At 39.6% G+C, this 19,956-nt stretch overlaps 3 protein-coding genes across 4 annotated transcripts; 1 reads left to right on the forward strand and 2 right to left on the reverse strand.

The window, feature by feature from the left end:
• Positions 1-12,868: 12,868 nt before the first annotated feature.
• On the forward strand, positions 12,869-15,834 carry LOC124411888 (pleiotropic regulator 1). Of its 2 annotated transcripts, XM_046891406.1 has the most exons (10): positions 12,871-13,024; positions 13,160-13,266; positions 13,384-13,505; positions 13,608-13,894; positions 14,042-14,191; positions 14,387-14,581; positions 14,656-14,774; positions 14,868-15,047; positions 15,194-15,347; positions 15,580-15,834. In XM_046891406.1, the coding sequence occupies exons 1-10, from the start codon at positions 13,022-13,024 to the stop codon at positions 15,637-15,639; spliced, it is 1,377 nt and encodes a 458-aa protein (XP_046747362.1). In that variant the 5' UTR covers positions 12,871-13,021; the 3' UTR covers positions 15,640-15,834. The 2 variants fall into 2 exon arrangements, with proteins under 2 accessions (XP_046747361.1, XP_046747362.1); XM_046891405.1 differs by having other exon boundaries at positions 12,869-13,024; positions 15,194-15,750.
• On the reverse strand, positions 15,165-17,389 carry LOC124411906 (tubulin-folding cofactor B). Its single transcript, XM_046891444.1, has 6 exons — positions 17,116-17,389; positions 16,816-16,959; positions 16,514-16,601; positions 16,160-16,351; positions 15,979-16,051; positions 15,165-15,895 (listed from the first exon to the last, which is right to left on the reverse strand). Exons 1-6 carry the CDS (start codon positions 17,233-17,235, stop codon positions 15,778-15,780), a joined length of 735 nt encoding a protein of 244 aa, XP_046747400.1. The 5' UTR covers positions 17,236-17,389; the 3' UTR covers positions 15,165-15,777.
• Positions 17,390-17,850: 461 nt separating this feature from the next.
• Positions 17,851-19,904, reverse strand: LOC124411911 (protein jagunal). Its single transcript, XM_046891449.1, has 4 exons — positions 19,588-19,904; positions 18,843-18,984; positions 18,225-18,440; positions 17,851-18,056 (listed from the first exon to the last, which is right to left on the reverse strand). The coding sequence occupies exons 1-4, from the start codon at positions 19,677-19,679 to the stop codon at positions 17,928-17,930; spliced, it is 579 nt and encodes a 192-aa protein (XP_046747405.1). The 5' UTR covers positions 19,680-19,904; the 3' UTR covers positions 17,851-17,927.
• Positions 19,905-19,956: the final 52 nt, after the last annotated feature.

Raw genomic sequence — 19,956 nt, forward strand, 5'->3', positions numbered from 1 at the left:
AGTTTTTCGGCTGTAACTTTTGATCCGTTGCTCGCAGCGTATTGGGACTGCGCTCAATCGATTTCTCTCGCAAAATTACGTCGAAATAGTGCCATACAGAATTGATTTTAGCACTTTTCAAAGTCGTCGAAATTTTCGCTAAAAATTCAAAGGGGTTAGCCTTGCTTTTTTGGTCATTTACGGAGACGAAAATTTTTTGTCCCGGAATCGATTAGTATGACCCTTTCTAGAGTAATTCGACCACCAGGAACTCAGAAAACACATGAAAAACACCGTGGGACCAACAGCAGAGAAATGACGACGGAAATTTCCAGTTTTTCGGCTGTAACTTTTGATCCGTTGCTCGCAGCGTATTGGGACTGCGCTCAATCGATTTCTCTCGCAAAATTACGTCGAAAAAGTGCCATACAGAATTGATTGCAGCACTTTTCAAAGTCGTCGAAATTTTCGCTAAAAATCCAAAGGGGTTAGCCTTGCTTTTTTGGTCATTTTCAGAGCAAAAAATTTTCCGTTTCGGAATCGATTAGTATGACCCTTTCTAGAGTAATTCGACCACCAGGAACTCAGAAAACACATGAAAAACACCGTAGGACCAACAGCAGAGAAATGACGACGAAAATTTCCAGTTTTTCGGCTGTAACTTTTGATCCGTTGCTCGCAGCGTATTGGGACTGCGCTCAATCGATTTCTCTCGCAAAATTACGTCGGAATAGTGCCATACAGAATTGATTGCAGCACTTTTCAAAGTCGTCGAAATTTTCGCTAAAAATCCAAAGGGGTTAGCCTTGCTTTTTTGGTCATTTTCGGAGCAAAAAATTTTTCGTTTCGGAATCGATTAGTATGACCCTTTCTAGAGTAATTCGACCACCAGGAACTCAGAAAACACATGAAAAACACCGTAGGACCAACAGCAGAGAAATGACGACGAAAATTTCCAGTTTTTCGGCTGTAACTTTTGATCCGTTGCTCGCAGCGTATTGGGACTGCGCTCAATCGATTTCTCTCGCAAAATTACGTCGGAATAGTGCCATACAGAATTGATTGCAGCACTTTTCAAAGTCGTCGAAATTTTCGCTAAAAATTCAAAGGGGTTAGCCTTGCTTTTTTGGTCATTTACGGAGACGAAAATTTTTTGTCCCGGAATCGATTAGTATGACCCTTTCTAGAGTAATTCGACCACCAGGAACTCAGAAAACACATGAAAAACACCGTGGGACCAACAGCAGAGAAATGACGACGAAAATTTCCAGTTTTTCGGCTGTAACTTTTGATCCGTTGCTCGCAGCGTATTGGGACTGCGCTCAATCGATTTCTCTCGCAAAATTACGTCGGAAAAGTGCCATACAGAATTGATTGCAGCACTTTTCAAAGTCGTCGAAATTTTCGCTAAAAATCCAAAGGGGTTAGCCTTGCTTTTTTGGTCATTTTCAGAGCAAAAAATTTTCCGTTTCGGAATCGATTAGTATGACCCTTTCTAGAGTAATTCGACCACCAGGAACTCAGAAAACACATGAAAAACACCGTAGGACCAACAGCAGAGAAATGACGACGAAAATTTCCAGTTTTTCGGCTGTAACTTTTGATCCGTTGCTCGCAGCGTATTGGGACTGCGCTCAATCGATTTCTCTCGCAAAATTACGTCGGAATAGTGCCATACGGAATTGATTGCAGCACTTTTCAAAGTCGTCGAAATTTTCGCTAAAAATCCAAAGGGGTTAGCCTTGCTCTTTTGGTCATTTTCAAAGCAAAAAATTTTCCGTTTCGGAATCGATTAGTATGACCCTTTCTAGAGTAATTCGACCACCAGGAACTCAGAAAACACATGAAAAACACCGTAGGACCAACAGCAGAGAAATGACGACGAAAATTTCCAGTTTTTCGGCTGTAACTTTTGATCCGTTGCTCGCAGCGTATTGGGACTGCGCTCAATTGATTTCTCTCGCAAAATTACGTCGGAATAGTGCCATACAGAATTGATTGCAGCACTTTTCAAAGTCGTCGAAATTTTCGCTAAAAATCCAAAGGGGTTAGCCTTGCTTTTTTGGTCATTTTCAGAGCAAAAAATTTTCCGTTTCGGAATCGATTAGTATGACCCTTTCTAGAGTAATTCGACCACAAGGAACTCAGAAAACACATGAAAAACACCGTAGGACCAACAGCAGAGAAATAACGACGAAAATTTCCAGTTTTTCGGCTGTAACTTTTGATCCGTTGCTCGCAGCGTATTGGGACTGCACTCAATCGATTTCTCTCGCAAAATTACGTCGGAATAGTGCCATACAGAATTGATTGCAGCACTTTTCAAAGTCGTCGAAATTTTCGCTAAAAATCCAAAGGGGTTAGCCTTGCTTTTTTGGTCATTTTCGGAGCAAAAAATTTTTCGTTTCGGAATCGATTAGTATGACCCTTTCTAGAGTAATTCGACCACCAGGAACTCAGAAAACACATGAAAAACACCGTAGGACCAACAGCAGAGAAATGACGACGAAAATTTCCAGTTTTTCGGCTGTAACTTTTGATCCGTTGCTCGCAGCGTATTGGGACTGCGCTCAATCGATTTCTCTCGCAAAATTACGTCGGAATAGTGCCATACAGAATTGATTGCAGCACTTTTCAAAGTCGTCGAAATTTTCGCTGAAAATCCAAAGGGGTTAGCCTTGCTCTTTTGGTCATTTTCAAAGCAAAAAATTTTCCGTTTCGGAATCGATCAGTATGACCCTTTCTAGAGTAATTCGACCACCAGGAACTCAGAAAACACATGAAAAACACCGTGGGACCAACAGCAGAGAAATGACGACGAAAATTTCCAGTTTTTCGGCTGTAACTTTTGATCCGTTGCTCGCAGCGTATTGGGACTGCGCTCAATCGATTTCTCTCGCAAAATTACGTCGGAATAGTGCCATACAGAATTGATTGCAGCACTTTTCAAAGTCGTCGAAATTTTCGCTAAAAATTCAAAGGGGTTAGCCTTGCTTTTTTGGTCATTTTCGGAGACGAAAATTTTTTGTCCCGGAATCGATTAGTATGACCCTTTCTAGAGTAATTCGACCACCAGGAACTCAGAAAACACATGAAAAACACCGTGGGACCAACAGCAGAGAAATGACGACGGAAATTTCCAGTTTTTCGGCTGTAACTTTTGATCCGTTGCTCGCAGCGTATTGGGACTGCGCTCAATCGATTTCTCTCGCAAAATTACGTCGGAATAGTGCCATACAGAATTGATTGCAGCACTGTTCAAAGTCGTCGAAATTTTCGCTAAAAATCCAAAGGGGTTAGCCTTGCTTTTTTGGTCATTTTCAGAGCAAAAAATTTTCCGTTTCGGAATTGATTAGTATGACCCTTTCTAGAGTAATTCGACCACCAGGAACTCAGAAAACACATGAAAAACACCGTAGGACCAACAGCAGAGAAATGACGACGAAAATTTCCAGTTTTTCGGCTGTAACTTTTGATCCGTTGCTCGCAGCGTATTGGGACTGCGCTCAATTGATTTCTCTCGCAAAATTACGTCGGAATAGTGCCATACAGAATTGATTGCAGCACTTTTCAAAGTCGTCGAAATTTTCGCTAAAAATCCAAAGGGGTTAGCCTTGCTTTTTTGGTCATTTTCAGACCAAAAAATTTTCCGTTTCGGAATCGATTAGTATGACCCTTTCTAGAGTAATTCGACCACCAGGAACTCAGAAAACACATGAAAAACACCGTAGGACCAACAGCAGCGAAATGACGACGAAAATTTCCAGTTTTTCGGCTGTAACTTTTGATCCGTTGCTCGCAGCGTATTGGGACTGCGCTCAATCGATTTCTCTCGCAAAATTACGTCGAAATAGTGCCATACAGAATTGATTGCAGCACTTTTCAAAGTCGTCGAAATTTTCGCCAAAAATCCAAAGGGGTTAGCCTTGCTTTTTTGGTCATTTTCGGAGCCCAAAATTTTTTGTCCCGGAATCGATTAGTATGACCCTTTCTAGAGTAATTCGACCACCAGGAACTCAGAAAACACATGAAAAAAACCGTGGGACCAACAGCAGAGAAATGACGACGAAAATTTCCAGTTTTTCGGCTGTAACTTTTGATCCGTTGCTCGCAGCGTATTGGGACTGCGCTCAATCGATTTCTCTCGCAAAATTACGTCGGAATAGTGCCATACAGAATTGATTGCAGCACTTTTCAAAGTCGTCGAAATTTTCGCTAAAAATCCAAAGGGGTTAGCCTTGCTTTTTTGGTCATTTTCAGACCAAAAAATTTTCCGTTTCGGAATCGATTAGTATGACCCTTTCTAGAGTAATTCGACCACCAGGAACTCAGAAAACACATGAAAAACACCGTAGGACCAACAGCAGAGAAATGACGACGAAAATTTCCAGTTTTTCGGCTGTAACTTTTGATCCGTTGCTCGCAGCGTATTGGGACTGCGCTCAATCGATTTCTCTCGCAAAATTACGTCGGAATAGTGCCATACAGAATTGATTGCAGCACTTTTCAAAGTCGTCGAAATTTTCGCTAAAAATCCAAAGGGGTTAGCCTTGCTCTTTTGGTCATTTTCAAAGCAAAAAATTTTCCGTTTCGGAATCGATTAGTATGACCCTTTCTAGAGTAATTCGACCACCAGGAACTCAGAAAACACATGAAAAACACCGTAGGACCAACAGCAGAGAAATAACGACGAAAATTTCCAGTTTTTCGGCTGTAACTTTTGATCCGTTGCTCGCAGCGTATTGGGACTGCACTCAATCGATTTCTCTCGCAAAATTACGTCGGAATAGTGCCATACAGAATTGATTGCAGCACTTTTCAAAGTCGTCGAAATTTTCGCTAAAAATCCAAAGGGGTTAGCCTTGCTTTTTTGGTCATTTTCGGAGCAAAAAATTTTTCGTTTCGGAATCGATTAGTATGACCCTTTCTAGAGTAATTCGACCACCAGGAACTCAGAAAACACATGAAAAACACCGTAGGACCAACAGCAGCGAAATGACGACGAAAATTTCCAGTTTTTCGGCTGTAACTTTTGATCCGTTGCTCGCAGCGTATTGGGACTGCGCTCAATCGATTTCTCTCGCAAAATTACGTCGAAATAGTGCCATACAGAATTGATTGCAGCACTTTTCAAAGTCGTCGAAATTTTCGCCAAAAATCCAAAGGGGTTAGCCTTGCTTTTTTGGTCATTTTCGGAGCCCAAATTTTTTTGTCCCGGAATCGATTAGTATGACCCTTTCTAGAGTAATTCGACCACCAGGGACTCAGAAAACACATGAAAAAAACCGTGGGACCAACAGCAGAGAAATGACGACGAAAATTTCCAGTTTTTCGGCTGTAACTTTTGATCCGTTGCTCGCAGCGTATTGGGACTGCGCTCAATCGATTTCTCTCGCAAAATTACGTCGGAATAGTGCCATACAGAATTGATTGCAGCACTTTTCAAAGTCGTCGAAATTTTCGCTAAAAATCCAAAGGGGTTAGCCTTGCTTTTTTGGTCATTTTCAGACCAAAAAATTTTCCGTTTCGGAATCGATTAGTATGACCCTTTCTAGAGTAATTCGACCACCAGGAACTCAGAAAACACATGAAAAACACCGTAGGACCAACAGCAGAGAAATGACGACGAAAATTTCCAGTTTTTCGGCTGTAACTTTTGATCCGTTGCTCGCAGCGTATTGGGACTGCGCTCAATCGATTTCTCTCGCAAAATTACGTCGGAATAGTGCCATACAGAATTGATTGCAGCACTTTTCAAAGTCGTCGAAATTTTCGCTAAAAATCCAAAGGGGTTAGCCTTGCTCTTTTGGTCATTTTCAAAGCAAAAAATTTTCCGTTTCGGAATCGATTAGTATGACCCTTTCTAGAGTAATTCGACCACCAGGAACTCAGAAAACACATGAAAAACACCGTAGGACCAACAGCAGAGAAATGACGACGAAAATTTCCAGTTTTTCGGCTGTAACTTTTGATCCGTTGCTCGCAGCGTATTGGGACTGCGCTCAATCGATTTCTCTCGCAAAATTACGTCGGAATAGTGCCATACAGAATTGATTGCAGCACTTTTCAAAGTCGTCGAAATTTTCGCTAAAAATCCAAAGGGGTTAGCCTTGCTTTTTTGGTCATTTTCAGAGCAAAAAATTTTCCGTTTCGGAATCGATTAGTATGACCCTTTCTAGAGTAATTCGACCACAAGGAACTCAGAAAACACATGAAAAACACCGTAGGACCAACAGCAGAGAAATAACGACGAAAATTTCCAGTTTTTCGGCTGTAACTTTTGATCCGTTGCTCGCAGCGTATTGGGACTGCACTCAATCGATTTCTCTCGCAAAATTACGTCGGAATAGTGCCATACAGAATTGATTGCAGCACTTTTCAAAGTCGTCGAAATTTTCGCTAAAAATCCAAAGGGGTTAGCCTTGCTTTTTTGGTCATTTTCGGAGCAAAAAATTTTCCGTTTCGGAATCGATTAGTATGACCCTTTCTAGAGTAATTCGACCACCAGGAACTCAGAAAACACATGAAAAACACCGTAGGACCAACAGCAGAGAAATGACGACGAAAATTTCCAGTTTTTCGGCTGTAACTTTTGATCCGTTGCTCGCAGCGTATTGGGACTGCGCTCAATCGATTTCTCTCGCAAAATTACGTCGGAATAGTGCCATACAGAATTGATTGCAGCACTTTTCAAAGTCGTCGAAATTTTCGCTGAAAATCCAAAGGGGTTAGCCTTGCTCTTTTGGTCATTTTCGAAGCAAAAAATTTTCCGTTTCGGAATCGATCAGTATGACCCTTTCTAGAGTAATTCGACCACCAGGAACTCAGAAAACACATGAAAAACACCGTGGGACCAACAGCAGAGAAATGACGACGAAAATTTCCAGTTTTTCGGCTGTAACTTTTGATCCGTTGCTCGCAGCGTATTGGGACTGCGCTCAATCGATTTCTCTCGCAAAATTACGTCGGAATAGTGCCATACAGAATTGATTGCAGCACTTTTCAAAGTCGTCGAAATTTTCGCTAAAAATTCGAAGGGGTTAGCCTTGCTTTTTTGGTCATTTTCGGAGACGAAAATTTTTTGTCCCGGAATCGATTAGTATGACCCTTTCTAGAGTAATTCGACCACCAGGAACTCAGAAAACACATGAAAAACACCGTGGGACCAACAGCAGAGAAATGACGACGGAAATTTCCAGTTTTTCGGCTGTAACTTTTGATCCGTTGCTCGCAGCGTATTGGGACTGCGCTCAATCGATTTCTCTCGCAAAATTACGTCGGAATAGTGCCATACAGAATTGATTGCAGCACTGTTCAAAGTCGTCGAAATTTTCGCTAAAAATCCAAAGGGGTTAGCCTTGCTTTTTTGGTCATTTTCAGAGCAAAAAATTTTCCGTTTCGGAATTGATTAGTATGACCCTTTCTAGAGTAATTCGACCACCAGGAACTCAGAAAACACATGAAAAACACCGTAGGACCAACAGCAGAGAAATGACGACGAAAATTTCCAGTTTTTCGGCTGTAACTTTTGATCCGTTGCTCGCAGCGTATTGGGACTGCGCTCAATTGATTTCTCTCGCAAAATTACGTCGGAATAGTGCCATACAGAATTGATTGCAGCACTTTTCAAAGTCGTCGAAATTTTCGCTAAAAATCCAAAGGGGTTAGCCTTGCTTTTTTGGTCATTTTCAGAGCACAAAATTTTCCGTTTCGGAATCGATTAGTATGACCCTTTCTAGAGTAATTCGACCACCAGGAACTCAGAAAACACATGAAAAACACCGTAGGACCAACAGCAGAGAAATGACGACGAAAATTTCCAGTTTTTCGGCTGTAACTTTTGATCCGTTGCTCGCAGCGTATTGGGACTGCGCTCAATCGATTTCTCTCGCAAAATTACGTCGAAATAGTGCCATACAGAATTGATTGCAGCACTTTTCAAAGTCGTCGAAATTTTCGCCAAAAATCCAAAGGGGTTAGCCTTGCTTTTTTGGTCATTTTCGGAGCCCAAAATTTTCCGTTTCGGAATCGATTAGTATGACCCTTTCTAGAGTAATTCGACCACCAGGAACTCAGAAAACACATGAAAAACACCGTAGGACCAACAGCAGCGAAATGACGACGAAAATTTCCAGTTTTTCGGCTGTAACTTTTGATCCGTTGCTCGCAGCGTATTGGGACTGCGCTCAATCGATTTCTCTCGCAAAATTACGTCGAAATAGTGCCATACAGAATTGATTGCAGCACTTTTCAAAGTCGTCGAAATTTTCGCCAAAAATCCAAAGGGGTTAGCCTTGCTTTTTTGGTCATTTTCGGAGCCCAAAATTTTTTGTCCCGGAATCGATTAGTATGACCCTTTCTAGAGTAATTCGACCACCAGGAACTCAGAAAACACATGAAAAAAACCGTGGGACCAACAGCAGAGAAATGACGACGAAAATTTCCAGTTTTTCGGCTGTAACTTTTGATCCGTTGCTCGCAGCGTATTGGGACTGCGCTCAATCGATTTCTCTCGCAAAATTACGTCGGAATAGTGCCATACAGAATTGATTGCAGCACTTTTCAAAGTCGTCGAAATTTTCGCTAAAAATCCAAAGGGGTTAGCCTTGCTTTTTTGGTCATTTTCAGACCAAAAAATTTTCCGTTTCGGAATCGATTAGTATGACCCTTTCTAGAGTAATTCGACCACCAGGAACTCAGAAAACACATGAAAAACACCGTAGGACCAACAGCAGCGAAATGACGACGAAAATTTCCAGTTTTTCGGCTGTAACTTTTGATCCGTTGCTCGCAGCGTATTGGGACTGCGCTCAATCGATTTCTCTCGCAAAATTACGTCGAAATAGTGCCATACAGAATTGATTGCAGCACTTTTCAAAGTCGTCGAAATTTTCGCCAAAAATCCAAAGGGGTTAGCCTTGCTTTTTTGGTCATTTTCGGAGCCCAAAATTTTTTGTCCCGGAATCGATTAGTATGACCCTTTCTAGAGTAATTCGACCACCAGGAACTCAGAAAACACATGAAAAAAACCGTGGGACCAACAGCAGAGAAATGACGACGAAAATTTCCAGTTTTTCGGCTGTAACTTTTGATCCGTTGCTCGCAGCGTATTGGGACTGCGCTCAATCGATTTCTCTCGCAAAATTACGTCGGAATAGTGCCATACAGAATTGATTGCAGCACTTTTCAAAGTCGTCGAAATTTTCGCTAAAAATCCAAAGGGGTTAGCCTTGCTTTTTTGGTCATTTTCAGACCAAAAAATTTTCCGTTTCGGAATCGATTAGTATGACCCTTTCTAGAGTAATTCGACCACCAGGAACTCAGAAAACACATGAAAAAAACCGTGGGACCAACAGCAGAGAAATGACGACGAAAATTTCCAGTTTTTCGGCTGTAACTTTTGATCCGTTGCTCGCAGCGTATTGGGACTGCACTCAATCGATTTCTCTCGCAAAATTACGTCGGAATAGTGCCATACAGAATTGATTGCAGCACTTTTCAAAGTCGTCGAAATTTTCGCTAAAAATCCAAAGGGGTTAGCCTTGCTTTTTTGGTCATTTTCGGAGCAAAAAATTTTCCGTTTCGGAATCGATTAGTATGACCCTTTCTAGAGTAATTCGACCACCAGGAACTCAGAAAACACATGAAAAACACCGTAGGACCAACAGCAGGAAAAGGACGACGAAAATTTCCAGTTTTTCGGCTGTAACTTTTGATCCGTTGCTCGCAGCGTATTGGGACTGCGCTCAATCGATTTCTCTCGCAAAATTACGTCGGAATAGTGCCATACAGAATTGATTGCAGCACTTTTCAAAGTCGTCGAAATTTTCGCTAAAAATCCAAAGGGGTTAGCCTTGCTCTTTTGGTCATTTTCAAAGCAAAAAATTTTCCGTTTCGGAATCGATTAGTATGACCCTTTCTAGAGTAATTCGACCACCAGGAACTCAGAAAACACATGAAAAACACCGTAGGACCAACAGCAGAGAAATGACGACGAAAATTTCCAGTTTTTCGGCTGTAACTTTTGATCCGTTGCTCGCAGCGTATTGGGACTGCGCTCAATTGATTTCTCTCGCAAAATTACGTCGGAATAGTGCCATACAGAATTGATTGCAGCACTTTTCAAAGTCGTCGAAATTTTCGCTAAAAATCCAAAGGGGTTAGCCTTGCTTTTTTGGTCATTTTCAGAGCAAAAAATTTTCCGTTTCGGAATCGATTAGTATGACCCTTTCTAGAGTAATTCGACCACCAGGAACTCAGAAAACACATGAAAAACACCGTAGGACCAACAGCAGAGAAATGACGACGAAAATTTCCAGTTTTTCGGCTGTAACTTTTGATCCGTTGCTCGCAGCGTATTGGGACTGCGCTCAATTGATTTCTCTCGCAAAATTACGTCGGAATAGTGCCATACAGAATTGATTGCAGCACTTTTCAAAGTCGTCGAAATTTTCGCCAAAAATCCAAAGGGGTTAGCCTTGCTTTTTTGGTCATTTTTGGAGCCGAAAATTTTTTGTCCCGGAATCGATTAGTATGACCCTTTCTAGAGTAATTCGACCACCAGGAACTCAGAAAACACATGAAAAACACCGTAGGACCAACAGCAGCGAAATGACGACGAAAATTTCCAGTTTTTCGGCTGTAACTTTTGATCCGTTGCTCGCAGCGTATTGGGACTGCGCTCAATCGATTTCTCTCGCAAAATTACGTCGGAATAGTGCCATACAGAATTGATTGCAGCACTTTTCAAAGTCGTCGAAATTTTCGCTAAAAATCCAAAGGGGTTAGCCTTGCTTTTTTGGTCATTTTCAGAGCAAAAAATTTTCCGTTTCGGAATCGATTAGTATGACCCTTTCTAGAGTAATTCGACCACCAGGAACTCAGAAAACACATGAAAAACACCGTAGGACCAACAGCAGAGAAATAACGACGAAAATTTCCAGTTTTTCGGCTGTAACTTTTGATCCGTTGCTCGCAGCGTATTGGGACTGCACTCAATCGATTTCTCTCGCAAAATTACGTCGGAATAGTGCCATACAGAATTGATTGCAGCACTTTTCAAAGTCTTCGAAATTTTCGCTAAAAATCCAAAGGGGTTAGCCTTGCTTTTTTGGTCATTTTCGGAGCAAAAAATTTTCCGTTTCGGAATCGATTAGTATGACCCTTTCTAGAGTAATTCGACCACCAGGAACTCAGAAAACACATGAAAAACACCGTAGGACCAACAGCAGGAAAAGGACGACGAAAATTTCCAGTTTTTCGGCTGTAACTTTTGATCCGTTGCTCGCAGCGTATTGGGACTGCGCTCAATCGATTTCTCTCGCAAAATTACGTCGGAATAGTGCCATACAGAATTGATTGCAGCACTTTTCAAAGTCGTCGAAATTTTCGCTAAAAATCCAAAGGGGTTAGCCTTGCTCTTTTGGTCATTTTCAAAGCAAAAAATTTTCCGTTTCGGAATCGATTAGTATGACCCTTTCTAGAGTAATTCGACCACCAGGAACTCAGAAAACACATGAAAAACACCGTAGGACCAACAGCAGAGAAATGACGACGAAAATTTCCAGTTTTTCGGCTGTAACTTTTGATCCGTTGCTCGCAGCGTATTGGGACTGCGCTCAATTGATTTCTCTCGCAAAATTACGTCGGAATAGTGCCATACAGAATTGATTGCAGCACTTTTCAAAGTCGTCGAAATTTTCGCTAAAAATCCAAAGGGGTTAGCCTTGCTTTTTTGGTCATTTTCAGAGCAAAAAATTTTCCGTTTCGGAATCGATTAGTATGACCCTTTCTAGAGTAATTCGACCACCAGGAACTCAGAAAACACATGAAAAACACCGTAGGACCAACAGCAGAGAAATGACGACGAAAATTTCCAGTTTTTCGGCTGTAACTTTTGATCCGTTGCTCGCAGCGTATTGGGACTGCACTCAATCGATTTCTCTCGCAAAATTACGTCGGAATAGTGCCATACAGAATTGATTTTAGCACTTTTCAAAGTCGTCGAAATTTTCGCTAAAAATCCAAAGGGGTTAGCCTTGCTTTTTTGGTCATTTTCGGAGACGAAAATTTTTTGTCCCGGAATCGATTAGTATGACCCTTTCTAGAGTAATTCGACCACCAGGAACTCAGAAAACACATGAAAAACACCGTGGGACCAACAGCAGAGAAATGACGACGAAAATTTCCAGTTTTTCGGCTGTAACTTTTGATCCGTTGCTCGCAGCGTATTGGGACTGCGCTCAATCGATTTCTCTCGCAAAATTACGTCGGAATAGTGCCATACAGAATTGATTGCAGCACTTTTCAAAGTCGTCGAAATTTTCGCTAAAAATCCAAAGGGGTTAGCCTTGCTTTTTTGGTCATTTTCGGAGCCGAAAATTTTTTGTCCCGGAATCGATTAGTATGACCCTTTCTAGAGTAATTCGACCACCAGGAACTCAGAAAACACATGAAAAACACCGTAGGACCAACAGCAGAGAAATGACGACGAAAATTTCTAGTTTTTCGGCTGTAACTCTTGATCTGTTGCTCACAGCGTATTTCGCCTACAGGCAATTCACTCCTCCGACAGAATTATGTCTCCATAGAGCGCCAAACAATCAATTCTTACAGTACTCATAACATCAACTAAATATCAGTGAAAATATGCGAAGGGATTTGATTCGTAACTTGATACTTAGAACGAGTAATGTTGGCAATGCCACCTACTGAGCGGTGCCATCGAAAAAGAATGCCATATTCACCACATGTGGCAGCACCCTCGAGTAAGCCTAAAATTCACGATGAGTAACTAATGAGGAAGTCTGAACAATCTCTTTCAATGGTTGTACAGAAAACAAGCAGTGATCGTTTTTTGGTTATATTATCCGTCGGCTTTCATGGTCTTTCGATAGTTTTTATTCTTTACCTTTGTTTTGCAATATCACCATGTTATTGCTATGATCGTCAGCAAATGCAATAAAAAATATCGTTCTTCTTGAATTAATACAACCGACACTTAAGTTCACCGATTATCTTAACCGACTACTTTTCGATAGCTATGGTAATTATTGATCTACAATAAGTTCACAACAACCTCGGGGAACAAAATCCAACGCATCGTTCTATATTGCATATACGTCGTTGCTATTACCATCACTTCAGTCATAATTCATCATTTTTTCCTCATGTTTGGCAGGACGTCCAACGACACTCGGTACACACCCTGGTGTTTCGTTCTCTGAAGCGAACACATGACATGTTTTTGTCAAATCAAGGAACTCTTCCTCCTGTTGATCCTTCAACGTAAGTACCATATTCAATGCAGCCCCATATTTGAACTCAATAAACACTTTAATCACAATGCAGTTGTTTCGATGTGCAAAAATAGTCATAACAATTAACTTCTCGTTTCATAAACAGGGAGTTGTTGAAAAAAGCCATCAAGTCCAAAGACTCCTACTCGCCAGTCTTAGATCGAGTTAGACGAAACAATCACCTGAAATCCAATCATGATCACAATTCAGATCCTCCCCCACCTGGTGGTAAGTCGGACAACACGGTCTTTATTCAATTCAACTGGGTAAAATAATCAAAATTTTATCACCAATTCATCATTCATATTATTTCGCTTTCATCATACCCAGATGATACTTTCAATGGAGGTAACAATTCATCTGCGATGGTACCTTACGGAGGTGGAATGGGCAGCTCAGTCAGTCTGAGTTCAACAATGCCTGCTAATACCAACAGCTCTTCGTCAACTGTAATGAATCTCCCTCCAAAGAAAACCCCAGCAATAGCAAAACCTCGCTGGCACGCTCCTTGGAAATTGTATAGAGTAATAAGTGGCCATCTTGGCTGGGTACGGTGCTGCGCTATCGAACCTGGCAACGACTGGTTCGCCACAGGATCAGCTGACAGAGTTATCAAGGTAAAAGGGCATTTGTATCTTAATTATGAACAAAGAGTTTAAAGCTTTTGCATAATTTTTCAAGAAAAGTTCTCATAAGAGTTTCAGGTGTCATTAAGACATCATTGACTACGTACTTTATTGATGTTAAATACAATATTTTTACAGATTTGGGATCTTGCTAGTGGAAAGTTGAAAGTATCTTTAACTGGACATATCAGTAGCGTTCGTGGGCTTGCCGTGTCTCATAGACACCCGTATTTGTTCTCATGTGGAGAAGATCGTCAAGTTAAATGCTGGGATCTAGAATACAACAAGGTAAATTTACACCACTCTAAGAACAAGGAATTGTCTTTAATTCGTAAAAGTATCAATACAGAAAAGTAGAAGAAAACAGATAGTTAAGTCTGTAAGTACTCCAAATATGAAAATGACGTCGAAGCTGAAAACAATCCTGTTTCTTAATCATACTATGTGACTAATAAGATAAGAATAATGAACTGTATTTCCCAGGTCATAAGGCATTACCACGGTCACTTGTCAGCAGTTTATTCCATGGCTTTGCATCCAAATATTGATGTACTAGTCACAGCAGGCAGAGATTCGACGGCTCGCGTTTGGGATATGCGAACGAAAGCGAACGTTCACACGCTGGCAGGACATACAAATACAGTAGCCAGTGTGATATGTCAGGCAGCAGAACCTCAGGTGAACGAATGATGTCCACACTAACCGATTTTATAATAATAGAGCTTGCAGCTAATTGTATTAAAATTTTTAAGGTCATAACTGGTAGTCACGACTGTACGATTAGACTGTGGGACTTGGCTGCCGGAAAATCTAGAGCAACTTTAACGAACCACAAAAAGAGCGTTAGATCCGTTGTGTTTCATCCGACGTTGTGCGTATCTTAAATTTATCCAATCTTCTATCACAGACTTGATTTATGTTGCCCGTTTTCCCGCATTTACTTGGTTTTTTCCGGTATTTTAAGGTACATGTTTGCGTCAGCTTCACCAGATAATATCAAACAATGGAAATGCCCCGAAGGAAAATTCATCCAAAACTTATCTGGTCATAACGCGATTGTCAACTGCCTGGCGGTTAATGCAGATGGTGTACTTGTGTCTGGTGCTGACAATGGTTCCATGCAACTATGGGATTGGAGGACTGGGTGAGATTTCAAATCTCAGATATTCATATGTTCAAATTAAAAAATTTTTTTTGGAGTAGTCGAAACCGTTCATTTTAATAACTAATATAATTTTTATGGTTAATCAAAGGACGGAAATAATTCTAGCATACGATTTATTTTTGTAGCTACAACTTCCAAAGACTTCAAGCCCCAGTTCAACCTGGTTCAATGGATAGCGAAGCGGGCGTTTTTAGTATTACATTCGACATGTCTGGGACGCGCATGATAACTACTGAAGCCGACAAAACGATAAAAGTCTACAAGGAAGACGACACAGCGGTGCGTTTAGTGTTTTATATGAAATTTTGCATGAATTTATTTATCATGATTGTTTCCTATTCACAATTTTTTTTATTTTTTTGTAAAACAAAACTTAAATATATTTGTATGCAACGACCAAATAGTATGACTATAATCTACGTCTGGAATTTCCGTTTCGTTTCACCGTTGATTATTGTAATCGATAATAATCATTTCGTGACTAATTAAACGTATGAATGATTCTTTACAGTCCGAAGAAAGTCATCCGATTAATTGGAGGCCTGACATCATTAAGCGAAGAAAATATTAGTGAATACATCAACATTAAGCAACGGTGTGTTTATACAATAATAATTTAAAGATAAGTTGTATCGTTAGACGATTTACGAATTGATTGTAAATAAAGCTTGCATTTTCACAACTGTTGAGTACGATTAGATTTAATGTTTTAAAGTTCCTCGTCCAAGTTGAAATCTTCCTCTGGATAGTCTCCAACCTTGATATGCGCAGGCTTCAAAAAACCACCGTAATTCGGCAGGCAGTCGAAATACCTTTTTCCTTGGACGCTAGAAATACAAATATTAACCTTAGATGAATATTAACTGTTTGGAAAACAACATTAAGATGACCAAGTACCGAAATGACTTACGATCCGTCATTTTTTCCCAGTGGTTCGTCGTATTTGACACCAATCCACCAACCAGACTTAAATTCGGTTTTACCTGAAAAAAATTATTAAAAAATCGTTGAATCAGTGCAAAAGAACATAAAGGATACAACAGAGTCAAAATATTGTGGTAATTGGATAGCCGTTGTTCATAATTACTTACCAACATACATGACCGTTCCTCTACGTCTTGGTTGATTTGGTACTTGAGTTTCGCAGCGATCACCGACCTTGCAAGCTTTGGCAGCGGCTTCATCTGCCTCTTCTTCTCGACGCTTCTCCTCTTCCCTTCTTTTAGTTTCCTCCTCATTATATTTACCCAACTTATTTCTCTCGAGGAATGCCTTGACTGTATCTGAGAAGAAATTTTCTACTGTCATTATGATTATTTATTAAAGCATGAAATTGAAATATAATTCTTTGATGTCCAAGTAATGATCAGCAGTAAAGTAGCATTTGCTCAGTTTTTACTGTTGGAAGTCTGAGTTTTTATACATGCAATAAATGTATTAATTACCGGATCGTTTGGCGTACTCAGATTCAGACAGTTCGAATTTATCCACTTGTGCAGTTTCATCGTCAGGTCGAATGCATTTATCTATCACCTGTTCAGAAAGTGAAAATATTTTGATAATGATTCGATATAAGAAAATAATAAAACAATAAACAGGAGTGGATGGACAAGTTTTTTTTCTTCCACTTTATCCTGGTTTTTTATCAGGCCAATGAAATATTCTGCAGACAATTTATTGAAAAGAAAACGAGCAGACTGATTTACCTGAGAGAAAAATAATTCTACGAGCAGTTTTTATCTCTTACGTGAACTCTCATTCCATCGTCGATCGGATAAGATCCCAACAAGCGATCACCCTGGTCAGGCTTGCAGATCAATTTGTCATTTTTATCATACACCTCTAATTTCATGGTAGCTGAATTACCGCCGGTAAGAAGTTCGAGTTTGCCCTGAAACAAGAGTCAGTTGTTATTTAGGCAATAACATTCTGAAAGTTAAACATGAGTAAAAAAGAGACAGGATTATATTTACTACTTCACTGTTATTTCCCCAACTTTGCTAAGCTATTTTACGTAAACTTGAATATCAGGCTACCGGTGACAAACCTTAAAATCATCGAGAGTAATGCCTTTTTGAAATCTCCTTTCGACGCAGCAAGTTTGTTGCCCCGAATTCGTGATGTTTAGGTTAACGAAATCTGAGGTTACCACGCTGTATGTTGTCATTTTGAACAACACCTATTTGCCTGATAAGATATAGATCTGTTCAACTGTACAGTTTGTACAAATCCTCGAATTCACGATTTACACCAATCAATCTAGACAGTAGAATTAATATATGCAATTGATGAATCCAAATAGAAGAATATTGTTAAACTATATCAATCGGGACGATGTAAGATAACTTCTACATTTGACAGTTAGGCGTCGGCTGGATAACTGAAGAAAGTGCCTGCATTGCCGCAACATTGACTACAGCCGTATGTTGGGTAGCCTGCGATAAGGCGTATCGAAACCCCAATCATTTGTACTTGATGATCAAAAGTTGAATTGATCTGTGAAACATATTAGGCTTGTTTTCGCGTAATTTTGTATTTGCTCTGCTATTCTTATCGTCGTAAATACGTCACTTATGAAAAGACAAGGTAGAAATGGGAAAGCACTAAATATATTGTATTTCCGCAGCAGGACCTTACATAAAATAATTTAATTTCTGTAAAAGAATATTTCCAATTTATCTATTTATGTATGTATGTACATTCGGTTTGAATCGGTAAGGTGAAAAAAAAGAAAACTATGTAATTATGTACATGTATATGTATAATTATGATATAATTGTTTTCTTCATCGCACTTTCTTCTGCCAAATCCTTCACTTTCCCTTTTTTTCGTACTCACTGGAACTCCTTGAACATATCTTTACTCGGTTTTTCTCGATCCACGAGCTTTCCAAGCTGACTGGAGATTCCAGGAAAAGTATAACGAAAAGAAATGTACTTGAGATGCAAGAAGCAGAAACGCGTACCATAATAATCCATATGGCATTCCCTGTAACGAATTAAATTAATAAATACACAAATTAAGCTCACAAATCATATTTGGTATAACTGATCAATAGTTTTGAATTTGTTCAAACTCTCAAACCTATAGTTTGCATTTGCTTTCTTCATCAATGATTCGAACACCTCATATTTTAAAAACGAAAGTGCGTCCTACCTGCCAAAGTTGTATATTTTCTTTGTCGTTTTTAGTCAAATAAGTCCAGACATCCTTGAAGTAGTAGACTACACCATAGATGAGTGGTCCGTAACCAAGTACCACGATTCCAAACATATACCTCTGTATTGTCTTAATCCTATTGTAGCGTATGGCAGATAAGGCTAAAAATGAAAGTAATAAGCTTGCGCACCATATGTATTCCCACCAAAGAGGCTGAAAATCAACAATTGCAGGTTGTTACTTGGTATAGAATACAATAGGTGAATAGAATTTGATTCATTATCGACACATAGATTCCCCATCCTCCAGTCAACCCTTCGTTTAAATTACCACAAGCCCAAAGGAAAGACCATACTTCTCATAACAATATCAATGTATTAGCATGACGTCAGACTATTAAAAACATAAAAAAATTCAAAGGTATGAAATGACCTGAAACTATTTTCCTGTAACTCTGATCAAGTTAATGCGAGTTGAAGATTCGAACTAAGATCGGTAATGAAATGCACACCCAGACTAAAGAAGGGTTTACCATTGGTTGCTGATTCAAAAAAGGCGAATGAGCGAATTCATGAGCTGATATTGAGTACTTAATAATATTGTTGTTATTGTTACCTGTGGTATTTGTAGCTCTTCAATTTCCAACACAAATATATCCAAGTGATCAAGTATGTCAGCGGATAATTTAGCCAGCATTACAAAAAATAGTAAATAGTGGAAAAATATACAATACTTTAATCTGGACTTATTCATTGCGCTGAAAATGTTAAATTATTATATTTATTCATTTTAATATTTGTTTTCCTCTTCCGCCTTCTTAACATTGCAAATGATTGTGACATAATTGAATGATTAAGCGTTAATGTAAGTTATTGTCTATTTTTTGTTAATAAAATAGAAGAGACAGTTATAGTTGCAAATACTTCACAGAATCTTGAATCAGTCAAAAGAAAGAAAAAAAAAAAAAAAAAAAAAAAACGGAAGGAACAAAATACGATTTAGATATGTTAACAGCCGACTTTATAAAATCGGAATAAATCATTGATGAATATGAGGTTAAAACCATACTTATCTCTATAAGTCTATGGCTAAAACCATCTGTGAACGATGCGACGGCAATGAGGAAAGTGCGAGACACACGGATAGAGATTTGATGACAGAAAATACGTTCTAATTCTACCGAGAAATAAATGAAAGAAATTCAACAGATTGATAGAAGTTGTATCGAGTAAAATATGAATAGGAGGGTTGATTTCAATACACAATTATGCGCGTGGGAATGTAAAGGCGACAGGTAAATTTTAGAAATGATATTAAAGAGCTTTATATGGATGGTTATTTATTTTATTTTATTATTTACCTGAATTGATACTGTGCGGCGATTCGTTGTCTGTGTAAAAAATCAGTACCATCTGTGCCCAAGGCCTGAGATGCGGTTAATTTCGAAGCCATATTATTCCGTGAGTGAACGTTGTGTACCTCCGATTACTAATTTAGTTCAAAAACTCGTGCAGCCTGTCTTTGCCAAAAAGTTTTCAGGTAGGACACGACTATTTTTAAACACTCGCAGCCATCTTCGTAACCCTCGTACTTCAACCGCGTAATCCACCCAAGACACGCCAGCTTCCACGTTATCCACGCTTGGGATGAACGAATAGTTAGACCAAAGAGTTAGACGATACCCAATCAATGTAACTTTTTACATTTCCCACCATCCAAGCATTCTGAT

This window comes from Diprion similis, chromosome 10 (assembly GCF_021155765.1).
Source record: "Diprion similis isolate iyDipSimi1 chromosome 10, iyDipSimi1.1, whole genome shotgun sequence".
Taxonomy (NCBI): domain Eukaryota; kingdom Metazoa; phylum Arthropoda; class Insecta; order Hymenoptera; family Diprionidae; genus Diprion; species Diprion similis.

Bases quoted from the DNA above. Each gene is read 5' to 3' on its own strand.
- LOC124411906 (XM_046891444.1), bottom strand. From the start codon at position 17,235: ATGACAACATACAGCGTGGTAACCTCAGATTTCGTTAACCTAAACATC. The intron at 16,960-17,115 runs GTTTGTCACCGG...CTCTTGTTTCAG, and splicing joins TTACTCTCGATGATTTTAAG to GGCAAACTCGAACTTCTTAC. The intron at 16,602-16,815 runs GTAAGAGATAAA...CTTTCTGAACAG, and splicing joins ACGATGGAATGAGAGTTCAC to GTGATAGATAAATGCATTCG.
- LOC124411911 (XM_046891449.1), bottom strand. From the start codon at position 19,679: ATGGCTTCGAAATTAACCGCATCTCAGGCCTTGGGCACAGATGGTACT. The intron at 18,985-19,587 runs GTAAATAATAAA...TAACATTTTCAG, and splicing joins GCCGCACAGTATCAATTCAG to CGCAATGAATAAGTCCAGAT. The intron at 18,057-18,224 runs GTAGGACGCACT...AATTCGTTACAG, and splicing joins AAAATATACAACTTTGGCAG to GGAATGCCATATGGATTATT.
- LOC124411888 (XM_046891405.1), top strand. The intron at 14,775-14,867 runs GTGCGTATCTTA...CGGTATTTTAAG, and splicing joins GTTGTGTTTCATCCGACGTT to GTACATGTTTGCGTCAGCTT. The intron at 15,048-15,193 runs GTGAGATTTCAA...TTATTTTTGTAG, and splicing joins CTATGGGATTGGAGGACTGG to CTACAACTTCCAAAGACTTC.